The sequence below is a fragment of the Lissotriton helveticus genome, chromosome 11 (assembly GCF_964261635.1).
Source record: "Lissotriton helveticus chromosome 11, aLisHel1.1, whole genome shotgun sequence".
Lineage (NCBI taxonomy): Eukaryota > Metazoa > Chordata > Amphibia > Caudata > Salamandridae > Lissotriton > Lissotriton helveticus.
In genome coordinates, this window is record NC_136072.1 from 842334514 (window position 1) to 842352357 (window position 17844).

General features: G+C 42.5%; 1 protein-coding gene across 5 annotated transcripts in view; it reads left to right on the forward strand.

Annotated features, from left to right (window-relative positions):
• The window catches only part of LOC144792167 (dual specificity protein phosphatase 18-like), a 184038-nt gene that overhangs the window by 145898 nt on the left and 20296 nt on the right, over positions 1 to 17844 (forward strand). For all 5 annotated transcript variants that reach the window (XM_078667063.1, XM_078667066.1, XM_078667065.1 and 2 more), the window contains one exon: positions 7340 to 7381. In XM_078667063.1, the coding sequence (XP_078523189.1) occupies positions 7340 to 7381 (42 nt within the window). The remainder of the gene's footprint in view (positions 1 to 7339; positions 7382 to 17844) is intronic.

Sequence of the window (17844 nt, forward strand, 5' to 3'; positions counted from 1 at the left end):
CAAGTGTAGATACTCCAGGGCCTTTGGTGGTGTTTTTACAATTAGACATAGTTACACAGCGTGATTGAGATGTAAGCCAGGCAAATAACAATATTGGGTAACTACTATCTACCTGATTGAACACCTCCAGAACCACAACTAGCCTGACACACTAGTGGGATACAGGGCAAGGAAACTACGGAACTTAAGCCTTATTGATATTACGCAAGATAAACTTAAGCACACCTAAATCTGAGTTAAGAGGTATTAACTTTCCAACCATAGTCCGTTGTCCAGTCTCCTCAGGCCTCTGAGGGCCACAGAGGGCCCGCCCTTTGCCCGGCGCAGGCCCGCGCGCGGTCCCGCGACGCGGGGAGATGTCCTTTGCTTTATGCGCCTCCTGGAGCGGATTTCACAATAGCGGCTTCCGGCCGCGAGGGCTCTTGGGGCCTGTAGTCCCTCGCACTCGTGGTCTCCTCCCAAGCTGTGGCCGCGCTCTAGTGGACGAGAGCTGCGGCGGCGGGGGAAACCAACTGTGGTGAAGCCTGGCTCTGGGACAGGCGGGGAAACAGCATGCTCCGCTCCGCTGCGAAAGATGCCCCCTGCAGCTCTGGGACACAGACGGGGGAACAGCAGGCCCAGCAGCGACCCCGGGGAACAACCAATGAGCACAGGTAACAGAAAAACTCATATACTTACATATACCGAGCTATAGGTAGTTGTAACCGCTGTGTAAAGACATTGGTCATGGCCTAAAAAAAAATAATCTGCAGGAGGTTGCTTCTTTGCCTCGTGTGTCAGAACAGCAGAATTATATGGAGCTCGCACATTTCATTAAAAGTAAGCAAGAGTTCATCTGTCCTGAGCAAGTTCCCATGTTGTCTGTGCTCTGTGTATTTTCATTAACGACAGTCAATGTGCCCTATATGTTCTTGAAAGAATTAACGAGTCTCTCGAGCCTATGATCACCCAGTGATATCATGGCCCTTGAACTGTCATCACATGTAAATGTTCAAAGCTATATCTCGCTCATTCAGGCCAAGAGGAGTGTAAATCTCAGTGCCTTGAATAAAACTCTGTAATTCGCTGGAAAGGTCGTTCCAAATGTAAATGGGTGACAAAAGAGCTCCAGAGTAAAGAGTATGGGAAAGAACATGGAGGCAAAGTTCAACAGTGAGATGTTTTAACCCACTCCTTAAAGAGCCTGACACACCATGTTCAACATCGTACTGTGTTGAGCCATGGTTACCATTTATTTGACTCAATGACTAGTTTGGAGAGTAAAGTGACTAAAATGCAGCTTGTTCGGATATTCATTTACGTTGAGATCCGGGACTTGCCTTTCACAGGATGCTGACGTAAATGAAGATATTTCTCAAGAGGGTATTGTGCATACCGCTCTCCCGTCCCAATGGAAATACAACAGGATCTTCATTTCTAGACACTATTAAGGAAATCTGGCAGTGTGCTAATGGGGAGTGGCTGCTCCTAAACTGGTAAAGAGCTCAATGTCTATAGTGAAGGTACACATACACGTTTAAACAAGGGCCAATAGTATAACCAAGACAGAAAGATACAGTGCAAAGATCCACAAAGCGCAACACCAAACAAACCTGGATTGCTTTATGGTGCCTTTGCTTCTCCTCTTGCAGAAGATGACAACTGATCCATTCTTCTGTATCGTCGGCATTTTGGAAGGGGAGGCATCTTGTGCCCGAAGTGAGGAAGAAAAAAAAAAAACAACCACTCTAAAGTTAAACTGAAAGGTTTCTGGCATCAGGCTGCTGTCTTTCCCATGGCATCCCATGGGGTTTATGACATCATCAGTCCAGCAAAGTGCTGAGCTGGGCCACTAGCAAATCAGACCAGGATGAAGGTCCTTTGAGATATTTCTCCTCAACACACCTAAACTGGGTTTACACACATTGTGTAAAATACAGTCTGTATACATTATATACAATTCATATACCACGCAGCTTATGGACTATATTAAGAGGTCCGTTTCCATTGGTGTAGACATTATGATTCCAGGTAGTAATGCAGACAGACTGCTCTAGTGCAGACAGATTGCCTGCCAATAAAGTGAATAATTTCTAAAGCAGTTTACCAGGATCTAGTGAGGACAATTCAACATAACTTGATTTAATCAAAACTGTAAGGAAAGGCTTCTAAATGTGTTCAACTTTGGAGATATAAACAGAAAATATTTGAAGAAGGGAACAAACTCAGTAAACTTCTCACTCTGCAGATTTTGGATAAAATAGTTCAAATTACTATACATTTGGATTAATTCGTTAAGTTGAAGGGAGATCAAGATAATGTAGTTTTGTGTTTGTTTTTTAAAGGTCTTACTGAAACAGTACAATGGAAAATATCCTGTTTGGTTAGTAGAAAAGTCCAATATGACCACACTGAGACATCAGAAACTATCCACGGTATGGCCAGAGGCTGTCATTTTTAAAGTTATTGTAATCAAGGCATTTGCTCATATTCAGTCACCAACGGCTGGCAAGGTCCCTGGGGAACATCGGAATGAATGGTATAAGATAGTTCAATAAGAGATGATTAACTTTGCGTCAGTTTGTTCTGTTCCTTTGGCATCTGATCTGATAAGGTGTTCGACCTCTGAATACAAATGTATTTGACTTCTATTAGCACAAATTTGATTACCTTAACTGTTCACCATACTGTTTGGTAATTTCTATCAAGATGCCACAGCACAGGTAATAATTATTAACAGTTGTGGTTCGATTGATATCACTAGACTGATATGCCAGGAGTGTCCTCTTGCCCCCGTTTGATAGCTGTTTTATTTTAAAGAATGGCAATCCTGCTAACGGGAGGAGCATACCTTCTGGACACTATGTTCAGACTACAGAGCTGACTAAATTCAAGCTAAATGCTGCTTATATGCTTTACTTATACGTGAACTATGCAGATTTTATGAAAACCCTGGATTATATCCTTGTATATGGCGAGCCATCTTTATTTAAAATACATTTTGCTAAAATGGATGCTCTAAGATTAAATGGGGGAAGAATTGTCTATTGCAAAAGTGTTTCTTCAAACCTCCCAGTTAGATCTTGTGAAACAACTATTCACTCACGTCTCAGTTAGGGAAGCTGAATTATCAATCTCTTTTGACCAAAGCCAACAAAAAATTTGCTGCAATGGGGTAGTTGCCTTTTTCTCTTGTCTGGAATAATCTCACTCACGATAGTCATTTGCCCACTTTTTTAAATTATTCGTGTTTTAACATTTTCTATTTTTTTTTTCTCTACAAATGTTTTCAATCAATCTATATTTATAAAGAGCGGGTACTCACCCTTGCTGGTAACAAGGTGCTGAGGTCTCGCTGACTTCTGTGAGAGATGTTGATGTTCGAAGGTGGCGGGGAAGGTCATTCCAGGCTTTGGCGGCAAGGTAGGAGAAGCAATGGCCTTCACTGTGTCTTCAGCAGATGCGGGTAGTGTGTGCGAGAGAGGCGAAGCACAGTTGTCTTGACGGATGGTAGAAATTCAGGCATTGGTTAATGTATGCTGGTCCTTGGTCATGGATGGCTTTTTAGGCGTGTGTCAGTATCTTGAATTGACATTTTATCTGGACAGGGAGCCAGTGGAGGTTCCTGAGGTGGGGGGGGGGGGGGTGATGCGAGTCCCTCAGAGGTCAAGGATGAGTCTGACCACTGTGTTCTGTATCGCCTGGAGTCTCTTCAGGAGTTGGGTGGTGATTCCAGCGTAGAATACATTTCGGTAGTTCAGACGGCTGGTGACAAGGGTTTCAGTGATCGCTTTCCTGGTGCTGTCAGAGGATCCAACTGAAAATCATTTGGGGCATGTGGAGGGTGTGGAAGCAGGAGGATGAGACCCTTTTTATCTCACACTTCACGCTGAGTTTGCTGTCCAGGATGATGCCAAGGTTGCAGACATGGTCTGTCGGTGAGGGTGTGGGTCAGAGTTTGACAGTCGACTAGGTGTTGTCCCATAGGGAGATGTTGTTCCCAAAAATCAGCACCATTTTGTCCATGTTGAGCTTCAGGCAATTGGTCCTCATCCAGTCCGCGACAATGGTCTTGGCATTGCGGAAGTTGGTTCTAGTGGTGGAAGTGTCTTCCGCGAGCGAATGGATGAGCTAGGTGTTATCTGTGTAGGATTTGATGTTGAGGCCATGGCCATGACCATGTCGGCCAGGGGTGTCATGTAGGTGTTATACAGGGTCTGGCTGAGGGTTCACCTTGAGGATGCCGCAGATTATGCTCTTGGACTGAGGTGAAGGGTGGTAGCTGGTTTTTCTATGTGCGTCCTATGCGGAAGAATGTGATCCATTTAAGGGTGCCTCCCTGAAGCACGATGTGGTGGAGCCTCTTGATGAGGGTCCTGTGGGAAATCATTTATTTTGATTTTTTAAATTACTTTGAGTGGGTAATATCCCAAAAAATAAATGCAACATTTAAGGTTTTAGTAGATTTAGGTACCATATAGAAAGCGTTTTGTACATTTGATAGTATACCCTATGAGCATTGGTATTCCTCATTTTGATATAATCTCGATATACAATAACAAAAATCTTTTGAACAAGATGATACCTGGGCATAAGCAAGAGTCAGGGCAGTGGGTATTATTTGGTTGCTTACATCATTTTTGGAGGTCATAGCAAAGCTATTTATACAAATATCTGCAACTGATCAGCTGGTAGCACATTCATTCTACTCTTCCCATTCAAGAATAAAAGTGTGCTTAAGTATCCTATAATACGATTCCGTCCGAGGGTGTTATTTCTCATTAGTATTTGATAATATTTTAAATGTTTTCCCTGAGTCATTGGCAAATTGTAGATTTATGTGAACTACTGTAAGCTAAATTCAATATTTCTATCCTCATCATTTATATTAGACACGGCCCATCTAAACATTGCTTATCCCCAGTTGGGAAATCTTTGCTCTCACTGTAAAAAAAAAAAAAAGGACCATATGTTAATTGCTCACAAGTGGCTAATTTATTCCTGATGATTTTTAACAATATTAGCAGGGCCCTGGATATGTGTCAACACCGGGATTAGATTAACAAGAACGTTTGTTTAAGTCCTTCCACGCTGATGACTGAACCGCTCCATCATCAGCCGCGGTAGCGCTGTGCTGATGACGGAGCGGTTCCGTCATGGCCCGCCCGACGCGCCTGCGCCGCGCTGATTTCGCGCCGGCGTGTTGATTTGAGCGGGCGGGGCCATGACGGAACCGTTCCGTCATGAGCACAGCTCAACCGAGGCTGGTGACGGAGCGGTTCCGTCACCAGCATGGGCGCGCCGCGCGCCCATCGCCCCCCGCCCCCTTAGCGCTGCGGCGGAATAGCCGCCGCAGCGAAGGTGTTAATAAAATCCGCATTTTAGTTTTTACTGGCTTTGTGGTTACTGCTAGGTCACATATATTGGGGATCTGTAATGGCACAACCCAAAAATATGGCAGGTCATGGAAAAGGGAGTTAGTTAAATTCTTGTACTCCAGCTAAGAAATCACGTGCTATCAAAGCATTATGTTGATGATGGCTGAGTCTATTTTATTTAGTCTGGCGTTAGCCAACACCTTTTGGTTTTAATAACATTCGATCCATAATATAGGGTCTTTCAGACAGATCTCTTCAACCATTGGTTTGTGTGTCTTAACATTTTTGTTCTGTCAACATCAGAATACAGAATGGGGCATAGAGTCAGCCCACTTCCGCCATTAGAGCACCTCTCTGTGAGTAACGGGACACTCCTCTTACCCAATGTGACTTACATTCAAAATGTAGGCCCCTTGTACACTTTTACAAAAACACATTTACGAATGTTGGCAAAGCCTAAGTATGGCAGGCAGTTCAATGGCTTTGCAGGCGATTGTTTGAGCATGCAAGTAGGTGTTTTCTGATATTGTTATGTGTTTTCTTCTTCAGTATCCGTGGCTACCAGAATCGACTCCATTGTCAGTCTGAGCATGCCACTGTTGATTCCCCCCCCCACCCACTGTCTAAAGAAGTGCTCACACGGGAGCGCGTCCACCCCAACCAAAGCGCACTAAAAAGAGCACCTCTCTCTCTACGTCCCAACAGAACCTTCTTCACCCTGTAACTGTGCTGTGGAGCACATGTCCCCATGGCCTAGCAGTCTTTGCACATCAGCATAACTGCTCTTGATCCCCACCCCTGCCCTGCTGCTTACTTCAGTCATGCTCTGGATGCATTACCAAATCGCGAATGCAATCCCTCGGGCGCCTCCATTCCGTCAGCATATTTTAATAGACAGCATTTCATGTCACATGTCTGCCCTTCTAAGTACTGTAAATAACAGATGCAATGTACAGTGCTTACAGTCGTAAAAATTAGACCAAAAACACTGAAATATTCACCCATACCCTATTTGCTCTAGCCGGCAAATGTAACCCCTAGTCCACATCATCCCTCTGACTGAAGATTTACATAGCCCGCCAGATCCACCTTTGCAATTGAAAATAGGCTAAATGGCAACTGTGAGTACATTTCGCTGTTTACTATCATGCTGGATCAACTAAGTTATCATATAGCGCTTCAGGCCTCGCTTCCGCCCTTCTAAGAGCACTGTGTACACCTGTTATTTTATCAAATACTCCATGCAGTTTAATTTGCTTGCATATCTCAGAAGCTCAAACGGGTCTGTCTGGGTCACTGCCACCAAAGACCTATGAAGCAGTCATAAAGGCTAGGTTACACTCACTGTCCGCGTTTCGGACAAGGATAGGCGAAACTATTTTCATAGGTGAACGCATCCACTACTAGCTAATCCACTACCTCCACCCCAAGGCCTCAAATGTCTCCCAAACCATGCTCTAAATAAACGTACCCCCCATTAGCACTTCTCTTTCATCAACATTTCACAAAGGCCTAATCCTGCCCGTGCTGGAAGTGGGGATGGAATGGTAAAGCTTCTTTTTGGTGTTGCTTTGAATTTCCTGTCTTTTCTCCTATAATTAAAAATAATTATTATTCAGTTATGAAGAATATTATTACCCTTTTTCCCTACACTAATCTGAAAATAGGCACATATGGGAGAAATACCTAACAGTTCCCCCTTTCGTCTAAACGTTCTTTAGTGCTGCCCTTCTGGATAGACTGACTGGTTACTGAAACTTACAGGTACACTACATATGTTTTTCAAAAATCTGCAACCAAATGAGCATTCCTTTCTGCCTCATATAGAAGTACATTTTCATGCAGACTAAAAATATAAATGATAAATGTAAAATAAGGTTGATGCAGCTTAGTAAATTGATGTAACTTCGAAGTCATTCATTATCCCCAAATGAAATGCCACTAATAAATGGCTTGTATTTTTTTGTTTCTTTGATATACAGCTGGAACACAGAAAATATACTCTGTTCTCAAAATACGAACTGGTAAGTTATTCTCTGAAAATAATTAAGTGCCTTCAGCGCGTTACCCAGAAAAAGTTTTGACTTCGTCCACCACTTTTTTTGCCATCACTGTTATACCATATTTGGCCGCTAAAAGACATATCTATAAAATTTCCAATTGCTCCTGAATCTATCAATAACTGAAAACTTACTGAGCTACCCTTCCATGTCAACTGAGCTGTCCCAAACAATGCTGATAGAAACACATCGAAGTTATTTGTACCTGGGTTTGTGAGGCTGAATGACGAGGAGGCCCACAACTCTTGCCTCACCAGGTCTCGGGTCTGCTAGTTTCCCTACACCCCTTTCTTTTGGTTTTCAAGTAACAATCTCGTAAAATATGACCTTTGTTCCCACAATACAAACAAAGCTTCAAGTCACGACATCTTTGGCTTTTTTCATCAATCAACAGCCCTTTTGTACTTCCTATTTGCATGGGCTCAGGGTCTTCTATTTTTTCTGAATCTGTCCTTTTTTCTCTGTAAACCACAACCTTAGTATCTGACCTTCCACTGTGCCAACGGCATTCAGAAAGACGATGATCCAATTTTACTACCAGATCAATTCATTCTCCTCAGTTCTCAGGAGGGTTAACAACTTGGGCCAACAGATCCTTTAACTCTTTTTTGCGGCCTCTCTAAAACAATGAACTCCTTTTATTTCAGGCCAACCCTACTCAGCCACTAAACAGTTAAACTATAAGGTCTTTCTGCCGTGGCATAAATCGAGCAACTCTGTATCAACTGTTTGTATGCAGGAATGATGATCAAACAACTTCTTTAATTCTGCCTTGAAGACAGTGTAGTTGTAAAGCAGGGTGTCATCTTTTTCCGCTAACGGAATGGACCAGGTAGCAGCTGCACCACCCCAATATGATAAAAGAAACGCAACATTTGATTGCTCATTGGGAAAACCGTCCGGCTTATACATAAAGCGTAACTGACACTGGTTTATAAAAGTGGCAAATTTTGTTGAATCCCCTATGAATCTTTCAGTATAGTATGAGGGGCAGTCACATGAATAACAGAGGCACCCACCCCCTGACCTGTTTCGGCTGCAGATAAAAAAGCAGGGTCGGCCAAACAGTTCATGCGGAATTGGGTAGTGCACCACACTCCTCCACTCCTCTGGCCAGTCCCGCCTCACCCAGAGCCACTGACAGCTATAGGATAAATAACATGGTAATAACAGTAGTTATCATGTTTTTCCTTTTGTTCAGTGGGGCAACACTCCCCCGCCTTAGCAGAGGAGCCGCCATTGCTTTTACCTGTCCTTTCTCTCGCAGTCAAAACCATATGAGGATGTACATGAGATCCCTTATTTGGGTACTTTCTAAATGAATAAACCCAAATCCAGTTATCAGTGTTCATTAAATTAAAGTTTAATAGTAGTTCAAGGATTGTTATTTACTACATAACAGATTTGAATACATGAGAGCCACAATTAACAGTATTATCTAGCTCTAAATGAGTGTTTATCAAATTTATCTGCAAAAGACCCTATTGTAGCCGTGCACCTGTCAACGAAAGTGACACCATTTGCTACTACCCATGATGCTGCTTGAATCCGCCTTGGATGTAGCCTGGCACCTGCGGTTCAAATATGCTTTTGTGATAGCCCGCCATACCCATCTACACAGAGATGCTGGATGTTGGTACGGAAATGTCCCTCCTGTGGAGATGAATGTGCACCGCTTCCCATGGGTGCCTCGGCTGCAATGATGTCTGTATCACTGGTACTGACTTTCTTTTTTTTTTTTTGTTTCGTTATGGGCGATCACAAATCCTGCATGGGCACCATGACATAGGCATGCCTCATGGAATGCGTTGTTATACGGGACTACTGCCTTTACCAGGAGTTAAGAAGCATGAGTGCCTTGGTGGCAGGATGCCATTGTGTGACCAGTAGGCGTGAACAGACCTTTTTACCTGTGTCACTAAAGTGAGGCTTAAGGCCTACTTGTGTAAAGTTCTTTGGTTGTATGCTCAAATCACCCTTTGTCTCCTAAAGTTAGTTTGTAGCTCTATTCAGCGCATGTGTGTTTTGATATGCTGGGTGTATATGTGCTTGTGACTGGTACAATACATGGAAGACTCTGGGTTCCATTTTGGGAGACCCAGGACTGATTGGAGGAGCATGAGGAGATACAGAATTCTCCATGCCCCCTCCCCCAGACAGATTTGTTGATTGCGACATTCCTGAGAGCTGGGTGGGATAGACACACTGGAGAAAGGCTCTTCAGTGCACTTCAGAGGTCCAAAGTATATATCTGTAGGGAAGTGTGAGGAAGTGGTTCGTGCAACGATTGGGCCGTTGCCTGCGTGTAGACTAAAGTTGGTGATCTCAGCTGCCAGAGGGTAGCCCATATAGTCAGCAACGTTTTAACAAGACAGGTGATCTTTGAAAAATCATCCAACCTCTCACTGGAAGTTCCAATGGCTGCTCAATTATGAGACTAAGTTAAACCGAATTGCCCTTTTTGAAAACCCTCCTTTTAAAAAATCTGGAATGTTAAATGGGCCACAAGAGGTAGCCACTAGGTTTTTTACTGAACACTACATTTCAGAATGTTTCCAATGCCTATGAGGACTAAGTGGATGGTTTTCCAGGCTTTTGAATAGAGCTGGCTACTTCATTAGATAAGCTTGGATTTTGTAACCCAACCCTCTCAACTTCCACCCTGACCGATTTAACACTTGCTGTGCCTTCGGAGATAAAAGGGCATATCTTGGTAGCGTAGTAAATAATGTAAAATAAAAACATTGGTTTGCTGCTAATTGGATTAGAGTTTGAAATCATGTCCTTCTGGTCCAGGAACAGGGCTATTCAGATTACTGCAACCATCTCCTCCCAAATCTTTGGAAACCTTGCGTGGAGAAGGGCAATAGGAGGAAAGGGGTACAAGAGATGCGTCGACCAAGACTGCATCTACCACACTTGTCTCACTATCCCACCTCTCTGTGCAGACGTTTTGAAGGAGAGTGCTGGATGGAAACCAAAAAGCGCCGTGCAGCATGTGTATGTTGTATGCATTTGCTGGGAATATGTGTGCCTGTGAACGGTACAGTACATAGAAGACTCCTCTTTCCAGTTTGGGAGAACCCAAGCATGACAGGAGGAGTATGGGGAGGTTCAGTATCCCCCCCCCCCTACAGATTTGTATATTGCCGTATGCCTGAGAGTTGGGTGGGACACACCGACTGTAGGCTGGAAGAGCCAGGCTGTTGAATACACTCCAAAGGGGCTCTTTGATTCTGTGAGAGGTCACTCTGAAGCATCAGGGTACATTTTAGGAAGGGAATGGGGCTGATGAGAACTGATCCTACCAAACAACTGCATGATTCCAACCCCGAGTATTTTGTACAGAATTGGTTACAACAGGCAGATGTGCATTAGTTAGACTTAAGTTCCTGAGGTTTGTGATTTTGAAGAAGCAGGCCACAAATGGGCCTTCTGTTGTAGCCACCTTGTTTTTGATCTCTTGCATACATTAGGTGGATTCACAGCTCTTGCAAGCAAACTCATTTTTCTGTGCTACTCATATTTACTAGTACTGGGCTTCAAGTACAACCTGGACAAAGAAAGAGAAATATTCCAAGTTGTTTCACCAATCTAGGCTTGGATTGTTCACCGGCACTGTGTAAATGTTGTAGTCAGTAACCCTAAACGTGGTAAATCCAATTACCCTTAGAACCAAGGTAACATAAACAGAGAAACGGTGAGATCACTCGGGGAAAATCAAAGCGGCAAAAGTTAAGCCAAACTTTATTTAATGACTTGTATTTATCTACATAAATAAGTCCATACCCACACAGGAAAAAATGAATGAAAGATCAGAATTTATAAATCTCAATGAAAACCATGAGTGAATAGAGAGACTATTTAAACATAGTCCTCGTATATAACAACGGCGCAGTCCAAGAAGTGTAACAACGCAGTTAAAGATTAGTGAAGCTGTGGGTGCATACATTGAGAAAAACACACAAAAATGTAATCTTAATAGGCTGCAATGAAAAGAACAAGTTGATGCGAAAAGATTAATTCAAGATTGTCAAGTCTGAGGAGTTAAGTATAGAATTAATTTTAGCAGTACATATTGGAAAGTTATGTAACATTTCATCCCCTATGGCTAACTTGATCAGGACCATCACCAAGACAGAGTGTCAAAAGACCTTTCATGTTTTTTATGTTGCATTGTTTTACAAAGATTCCTTTCCCGTTTTTTATGACAGGCCGTTGTATGAATTCCTTGCCTATATCCTTTGGTATCTTTCATGCATGGTTTGGTTCCGTGGTCGGCTTGATGTTGTCTTGATGCTCCCCTCCAAATCTATGTTTTTTCTATATCCTAGTAGGAGCACTGTGTTTTTGGCCTGGATGTATTGTTCTACAATTAAATGTGTTATTTCCCCAAAATTCATTAAAGAAGCCTCAGTTTAATTTTATTGTTGTGTCTACAAGTCTTGTCTTTTTCTCTTGCACACCGTACTTGATTTGTCTCTTCTTTCACTTTCCTTTTTAGGATGCTTCTCCTAAAATTGTCTCTACACACTTTAAGAAAAAAGGGGGTCATTAGTCGTGTGGCCATCGAAAGTATTTTTTTTTTAAAGAGTTTTTTATAGCGCAAACTAGACCCGAGACATCGGGTATCAGAGCACTTTACATGAGCACGAGTTTCGTTACAGAAGGACACATTCATTTTTGTTAGGCACGGGAAGATTAAGTGATTTGCCCAAAATCACAGGATATTGAGCGTCCTTGCCGAGACTCCGAGGTTGACCGCTCTAGCCATAAGTAGGGGTGGGCGGAATTTGCATAATTGCGTCACGCAAATCTCCCTGAAACGGTAAAAATTCTCTGCCGAAATTACGCGAACGTGCGGAATTGCTTGTTCGCGATGTTTTTTTCCTGTTTGCAATCGCTGTTGGCGTGCTCGTGGGGAAATATCTCGAGAACACGCACTTTGAGAACGCGAATAAGCAAAACATTTCACGAATTTGGGCAATTTCATGTTCTCCGCGGAACGCGAAATTACCCAAATTCCGCGAGCGGAATTTTCCGCCCAGGCCTAGCCGTAAAGCACATCCCCCTCCCTATGTGTCCTCCACTGGGAAACAAACACCCCATTATAGTGTAGTCCTACCTAGTACTTCCTTTCCTAATAAGCATAGGATGTGCTAATCTGCCAGAATCCCTTCGAGTAGTCTAACTCCCTATTTACCTGCGGGTATGTGTCATCGGGTAGCCAGTCTTGCAACAGCCCATCTTCCTTCCCAGAATGGTGTTTGAAATTCAGCTGGGCTGGAATTCAGGCATTGGGGACCATCGACAATCCATTGAAATGCTCCTCTGTCCAAACAAAGGCTGCCACAGTTTATGTATTAATCTAGAGCTGTCGCCAAACTGACAACAAACAGCAACATTTTGCACCGTGGACTAAGTTCTTATACAGAATGTTTTAAGACCTGATAATGTGCCTATGTAGAAGAGTAACTAAGCAAAACCATTTCTGAGATTTTTAGCACATGATACACGCAAGCTTATGTGTGTTATGTCATTGTTTAAAAAAGATTTCAACTTTAAACATGAGCATGTAAAATAGAAGTGTTTGTGCCCGGGGCCTATGTAACCACACAACACCCACTCCTTGCCTGTAAGGTAACTAAAAAGCTTCAAATTAAACCTAAAGATATACAACAAACAATGCTTAATTTGCACATAAAATGTTTAAAAAAGTCATAAAAATAACATTCCTTTTTAATAATAAAGCCGAAGGGATGAGAAATTGCATATATAAAAGGCAATTTAAAAATGTGCCATTTATCACTGTAAAGCAAGCAATTTTGCTCCCCAAAATACCTGAATTAAAAATGTAGCCTTCTTGAAACTGCAAGAATGCTTCAATGTTCTGAGAGTTAGACGAAACAATGTTGTTCCCTGGCCCACAGACGAGGTTTTCTTTGGAACCCCAGTCACAAGTTCCAAAGAAAGTCATGGTTATACCCAACCCCATCAGCAGAAGGTGTGACAGCCAGTGTTGTTTCCACAGAGGACGAGCAAGGATCCGAAAATATAGAGCAGAGGCATCCACCTCATAATATGCATTTTGTAACTATGGCAATCGCACAGGGCATCTGTGCAGATGGATTCTTAACGGACCCATCAACAGTTTCACTTCTGTAGATTGGACCAGTTGCATTCAGAGGCATATATATGTTACAGTCAAAGTGTGAAATCCCGCATTCTAGTATAGAATGCCTGAAAATCGAACGTCAAAGTATGAAATGATTAATATTTTATACATTGCCTAGGCATTGTATACTTTGCCGGATTGTCTGCCGGCAAAGTATATAATACGCCTAATCCCGCTATTTTATTCCCGCCCTGCAATGTGTGAAATCCGGCATTCTTTAGAATGGCTAGGTAATGTATAGAATGCCTGAAAATCGAACGTCCAAGTATGAAATGATTGATATTTTATACATTGCGTAGGCATTGTATACTTTGCCGGATTGTCTGCCAGCAAAGTATATAATACACCTAATCCCAGAGATATCGGTCCACAGGAAGCAGCCAAGGATTCGTCTGGTGTATGTGCTAGACGAAATGCCAAAGTATGAGGTGCCTTTGTGTGAAAAAGAAAATTAAGTGCAATTTAAAATGTTACTCTAGCCTTCCCTTCTGCAACAAGTAGGTCATGCCAGTTCTGCTTTGTGTTTAACTGGTAACAATATTCTGTTTGCATTCTTCTTTCAGTCGTGAAATGTATGTACAAGATCAATGTTCCAAAATAGAAGGTGTTTTTGTGCTGCAACAAGTAGGTCATACCAGTTCTGCTTTGTGTTTTACCGGTAAGAATATTCTGTTCGCATTCTGCTTTGTGTTTTACCGGTAACAGTATTCCTTTCGCATTCTACTTTAAGTCGTGAAATGTATGTACAAGATCAAAGTGCCAAAATATAAGGTGTTTTTGTGTGAAGAATAAAAGTGAGTACAATTCCACGTGTTACTCCGGCCTTTCTTAGTGTAACAAGTACTTTAATCTCAGTTCTGCTTTCATTGTTTTCTGGTAAGAATATCCTGTGCTTTATTTCGTAGTTTTGTTCTTTCAGTTTCAAATGAGTATTCATTAATAAAGGCTTCTATTCTTGTGCCCTTTTAACACTTTGCGTAAATGGTACTGGTCATTCTGTATAATGCCTAGGAATTGTATAGAATGCCTAGGAAAAGTATGTAACATTTTCACAAAAAACTTATATTTCCTAGTTTGCCGAAAACCATCAGGCATTCTATATATTACCTAGGCATTCTATACAATACCGGGATTTCACACTTTGCCTGTAACATATACACTGCATACGCAAACTGCACTGCAAACAGCGGAACACAGGCTGTATGCAATATAACCATACTGTGAGTTAATTAGTCTCCAAGAAGAATATCCACACAGCTTAGTGGTTATAAAATAAAGTTTATTACTAAGAAAAAAAAACAGCCACAGTCTCTGTCAGGTCTCCCAGATAACAGCCTTTCACCGTCTCCACTTTAACAGTAAACATCCTAGTTTGTTACTAGACATTCTCTGATTCCCTGTGGTGGTACCAATTTGCTCTCTCATCAGAATGCCATTATTTACCATCAATTCATCACATATCTTCACATATCCCGCAAATTCTCAATTCCAGCTGTTGTATCCAGACAATACAAGTTGACGCATGCATTTCAAAATTTCAACCTTTTCCATTCATTCTGTTACAGAACCAATTGTGACATTACATCCTTTAACTTCATCCTCTTTCCCCACCTTCCTATATCATCCTTAGATCCATAATCCACTGCCAACCTAGACAAGCAATCTGCAACCTTGTTGTCAATACTGGGCAGGTAAAAAAAGAGCAAACTGAAAATCCTAAAGCGCCACTTTCAGATCCTAGATGAAATACAGTCAAGACCGTTCTTTTCAAAGACCTCCTGTAAAGGCTTATTTTTTTAATTTTTTTTAATTTATTTTATAAAGTTTTATATAGTGCAAACCAGATCCTGAGGGATATCAGAGCGCTTTACAAAAGGATGACCGGGAGAGTACTACTCCAGTAGCGATATCAAGTAAGAATGCCAAACAGTTGTAGTCACAAAAAACGCATACAGATGATACACAACGAGAAGAGAGGGAGAATACAGCTCCAATAACGATATCAGATAAGGATACCAACCTGATATAGTCACAATAAACAACACAGACCTGTGTTACACCGCGAGTAATTAAATAAACAGGTAAATAACAGCCTGCTAAGGAGGGCAAACCTTACATCCAAGAGGAGCAGAGAGCAAAAACACAGGATGGTAAAAAGGATGTAGAGTCAATCAACACCTGTTGTAGGATCAGTGGTTGCACACGAATGACATCGACCAAATGAAGGTAAGAATTTGTTCATTAGGAATCTTTTGGCTTCAAGTTTGAAAGCAGTTGTTGATGTTATTCTGCCAAATCCGGTGGAAGAGAGTTCCAGATGTTTGGTGCAGCTCCTGAGAATGCTCGACAACAAGTTCTCTTTTTATTCATGATACGTGGTTTCAGGAGGAAGTTGTTAGCGCTTCTTGAAGCTCTCTCGCCACATGATAATTCAAGCATTTGTGCTAGGTACCTGGGGGTGTTGTGCAGGGCTTTGTGTGCTAGAACGATTATCCTTAACTGGATTCGGGCTTCGTAGGGCAATCATTTAAGAGACTTTAGGACTAGGGAAATGTGCTCTTTTCATTTGGTACCAGTAACTAGTCTGGCCGCAACGTTCAGTGCTGACCTCAGTGGAGCCAGGGTGTACTTGGGAAGGCCACAGAGTGTAGCGCTGCCATATTCTAGCCTTGGTAAAACCAGTGCTTGGACCACTTGTTTGAAGTCATTTTGTGGAAGGAAGGGTTTGATATTTCTGAGTGTTCTCATCAAGTGATTAGCTCACTTACATAGGTTGCTGATATGATTTTTCATATTTAGGTGCTTGTCCAAAGTGATTCCGAGGGATTTGGCAGAGTATGATGAGAGGGGTACAATTAAAAGCAGTGAGGTGAGTCAACCAAAGGTCTAGCTTGAAGGGGTGGTTCGGAGGAGAGATGAGAAGGAATTCAGTGTTGAGCAGGAGGAGGTTCTCTGTTAACCAGTTTTGAGTAGACGTTAAGGTAGAGTTGAGTGAAATGATGTTATCCAAGGATGAGAGTTTCAGGTAAAGTTGTGTGTCGTCAGCGTGCATATGGAAGGGAATGTTCTTGTCATTTAGAGAATTAGCAAGAGGTTCCAAAAAGAGGTTGAAAAGGATGGGAGAGAGGGCGAACCCTTGGGGGACACCCATGAGTACTGGAGAGGGCAGGGAGAGGGAGTGGTTTGCCTTAACTCTTTGTGTTCTGTGGTGGAGGAAGGAGGAGAACCATTGTAGCACCAGACCCGAGAATCGCATCCTGTTCTTCAGAGTGGAAAGGAGGTTGTCATGATTAACCGCGTCGAATGCGGAGGAAAGATCAAGGAGGATAAGGAGGCAGGAGTCCTTTTGATCGAGTATATTTAATATGTCGTCCATAACATTTGCCGATTTTGTGTTGTGCCCCATCCGAAAGGCCTGATTGATGTTGGTTAAGGAGTTGGAAATTCTCCATGTGAGCACAAAGTTGGGATTGTACACATTTTTTGAGTAGTTTAGCTAGAGTGGGGATGTTTGATATGGGGCGGAAATTATTGAGGTCAGATTTCTCTGCGGTTGTTTTATTTAGAATGGGTGATGCCTGCGCTGCTTTTAGACAGTCTGGGATCGTGCCTTGGGATAGCGAAGCGTTTACTATCCTTGTCCAAGTGGGGATGAGAGCATTCTTGATGTCTTTGAAAATGGCTGGGGGCAATGGGTCATTGAAGTGGTTGGATGGATTGATGTTCTGAAGAATCCTGTTGATGTCTTTTTCACTGAATGGGGTAAAGGTGCTCCATGAGGCCTTATTCTTGATGATCAGGCTTGTGAGATTGGGTTTTCTATGACAAGAGGTGGTGCCGACCCAGGAACTGGCAGTAGAGTCTTCTTGGAGGCAAGTTCACTGGAGATGAGTCTTGATTTCTCAATGAAGAAAGCAGAAAATTCATCACCAGGCGGTGGGGTGACATTGGAGACAGAGTGATTTGGATCACCAGTTGATTGTTGTTTGACCAGTTCAAAGAGTTTCATGGGGCGATTAGCGGCTTGATCAAGTTGTAGTCTGAAGTAATCTGCCTTAGCGCACTTGATTTGCTTGTTGTAAATACTCCTGACATCTCTAAGGAAAAGTGTTCCAGGGAGGGATTTGACTTCCAGGCTCGTTCAGCTGCCCTAAGGTTGCGTCGTTCGTCTTTAGATTGTGGTTGTACCATGGTTTGGATTTTTTTGTTGAGGTATTTTTTAGTTGAAGTGGTGCAATGTCATCCAAGATGT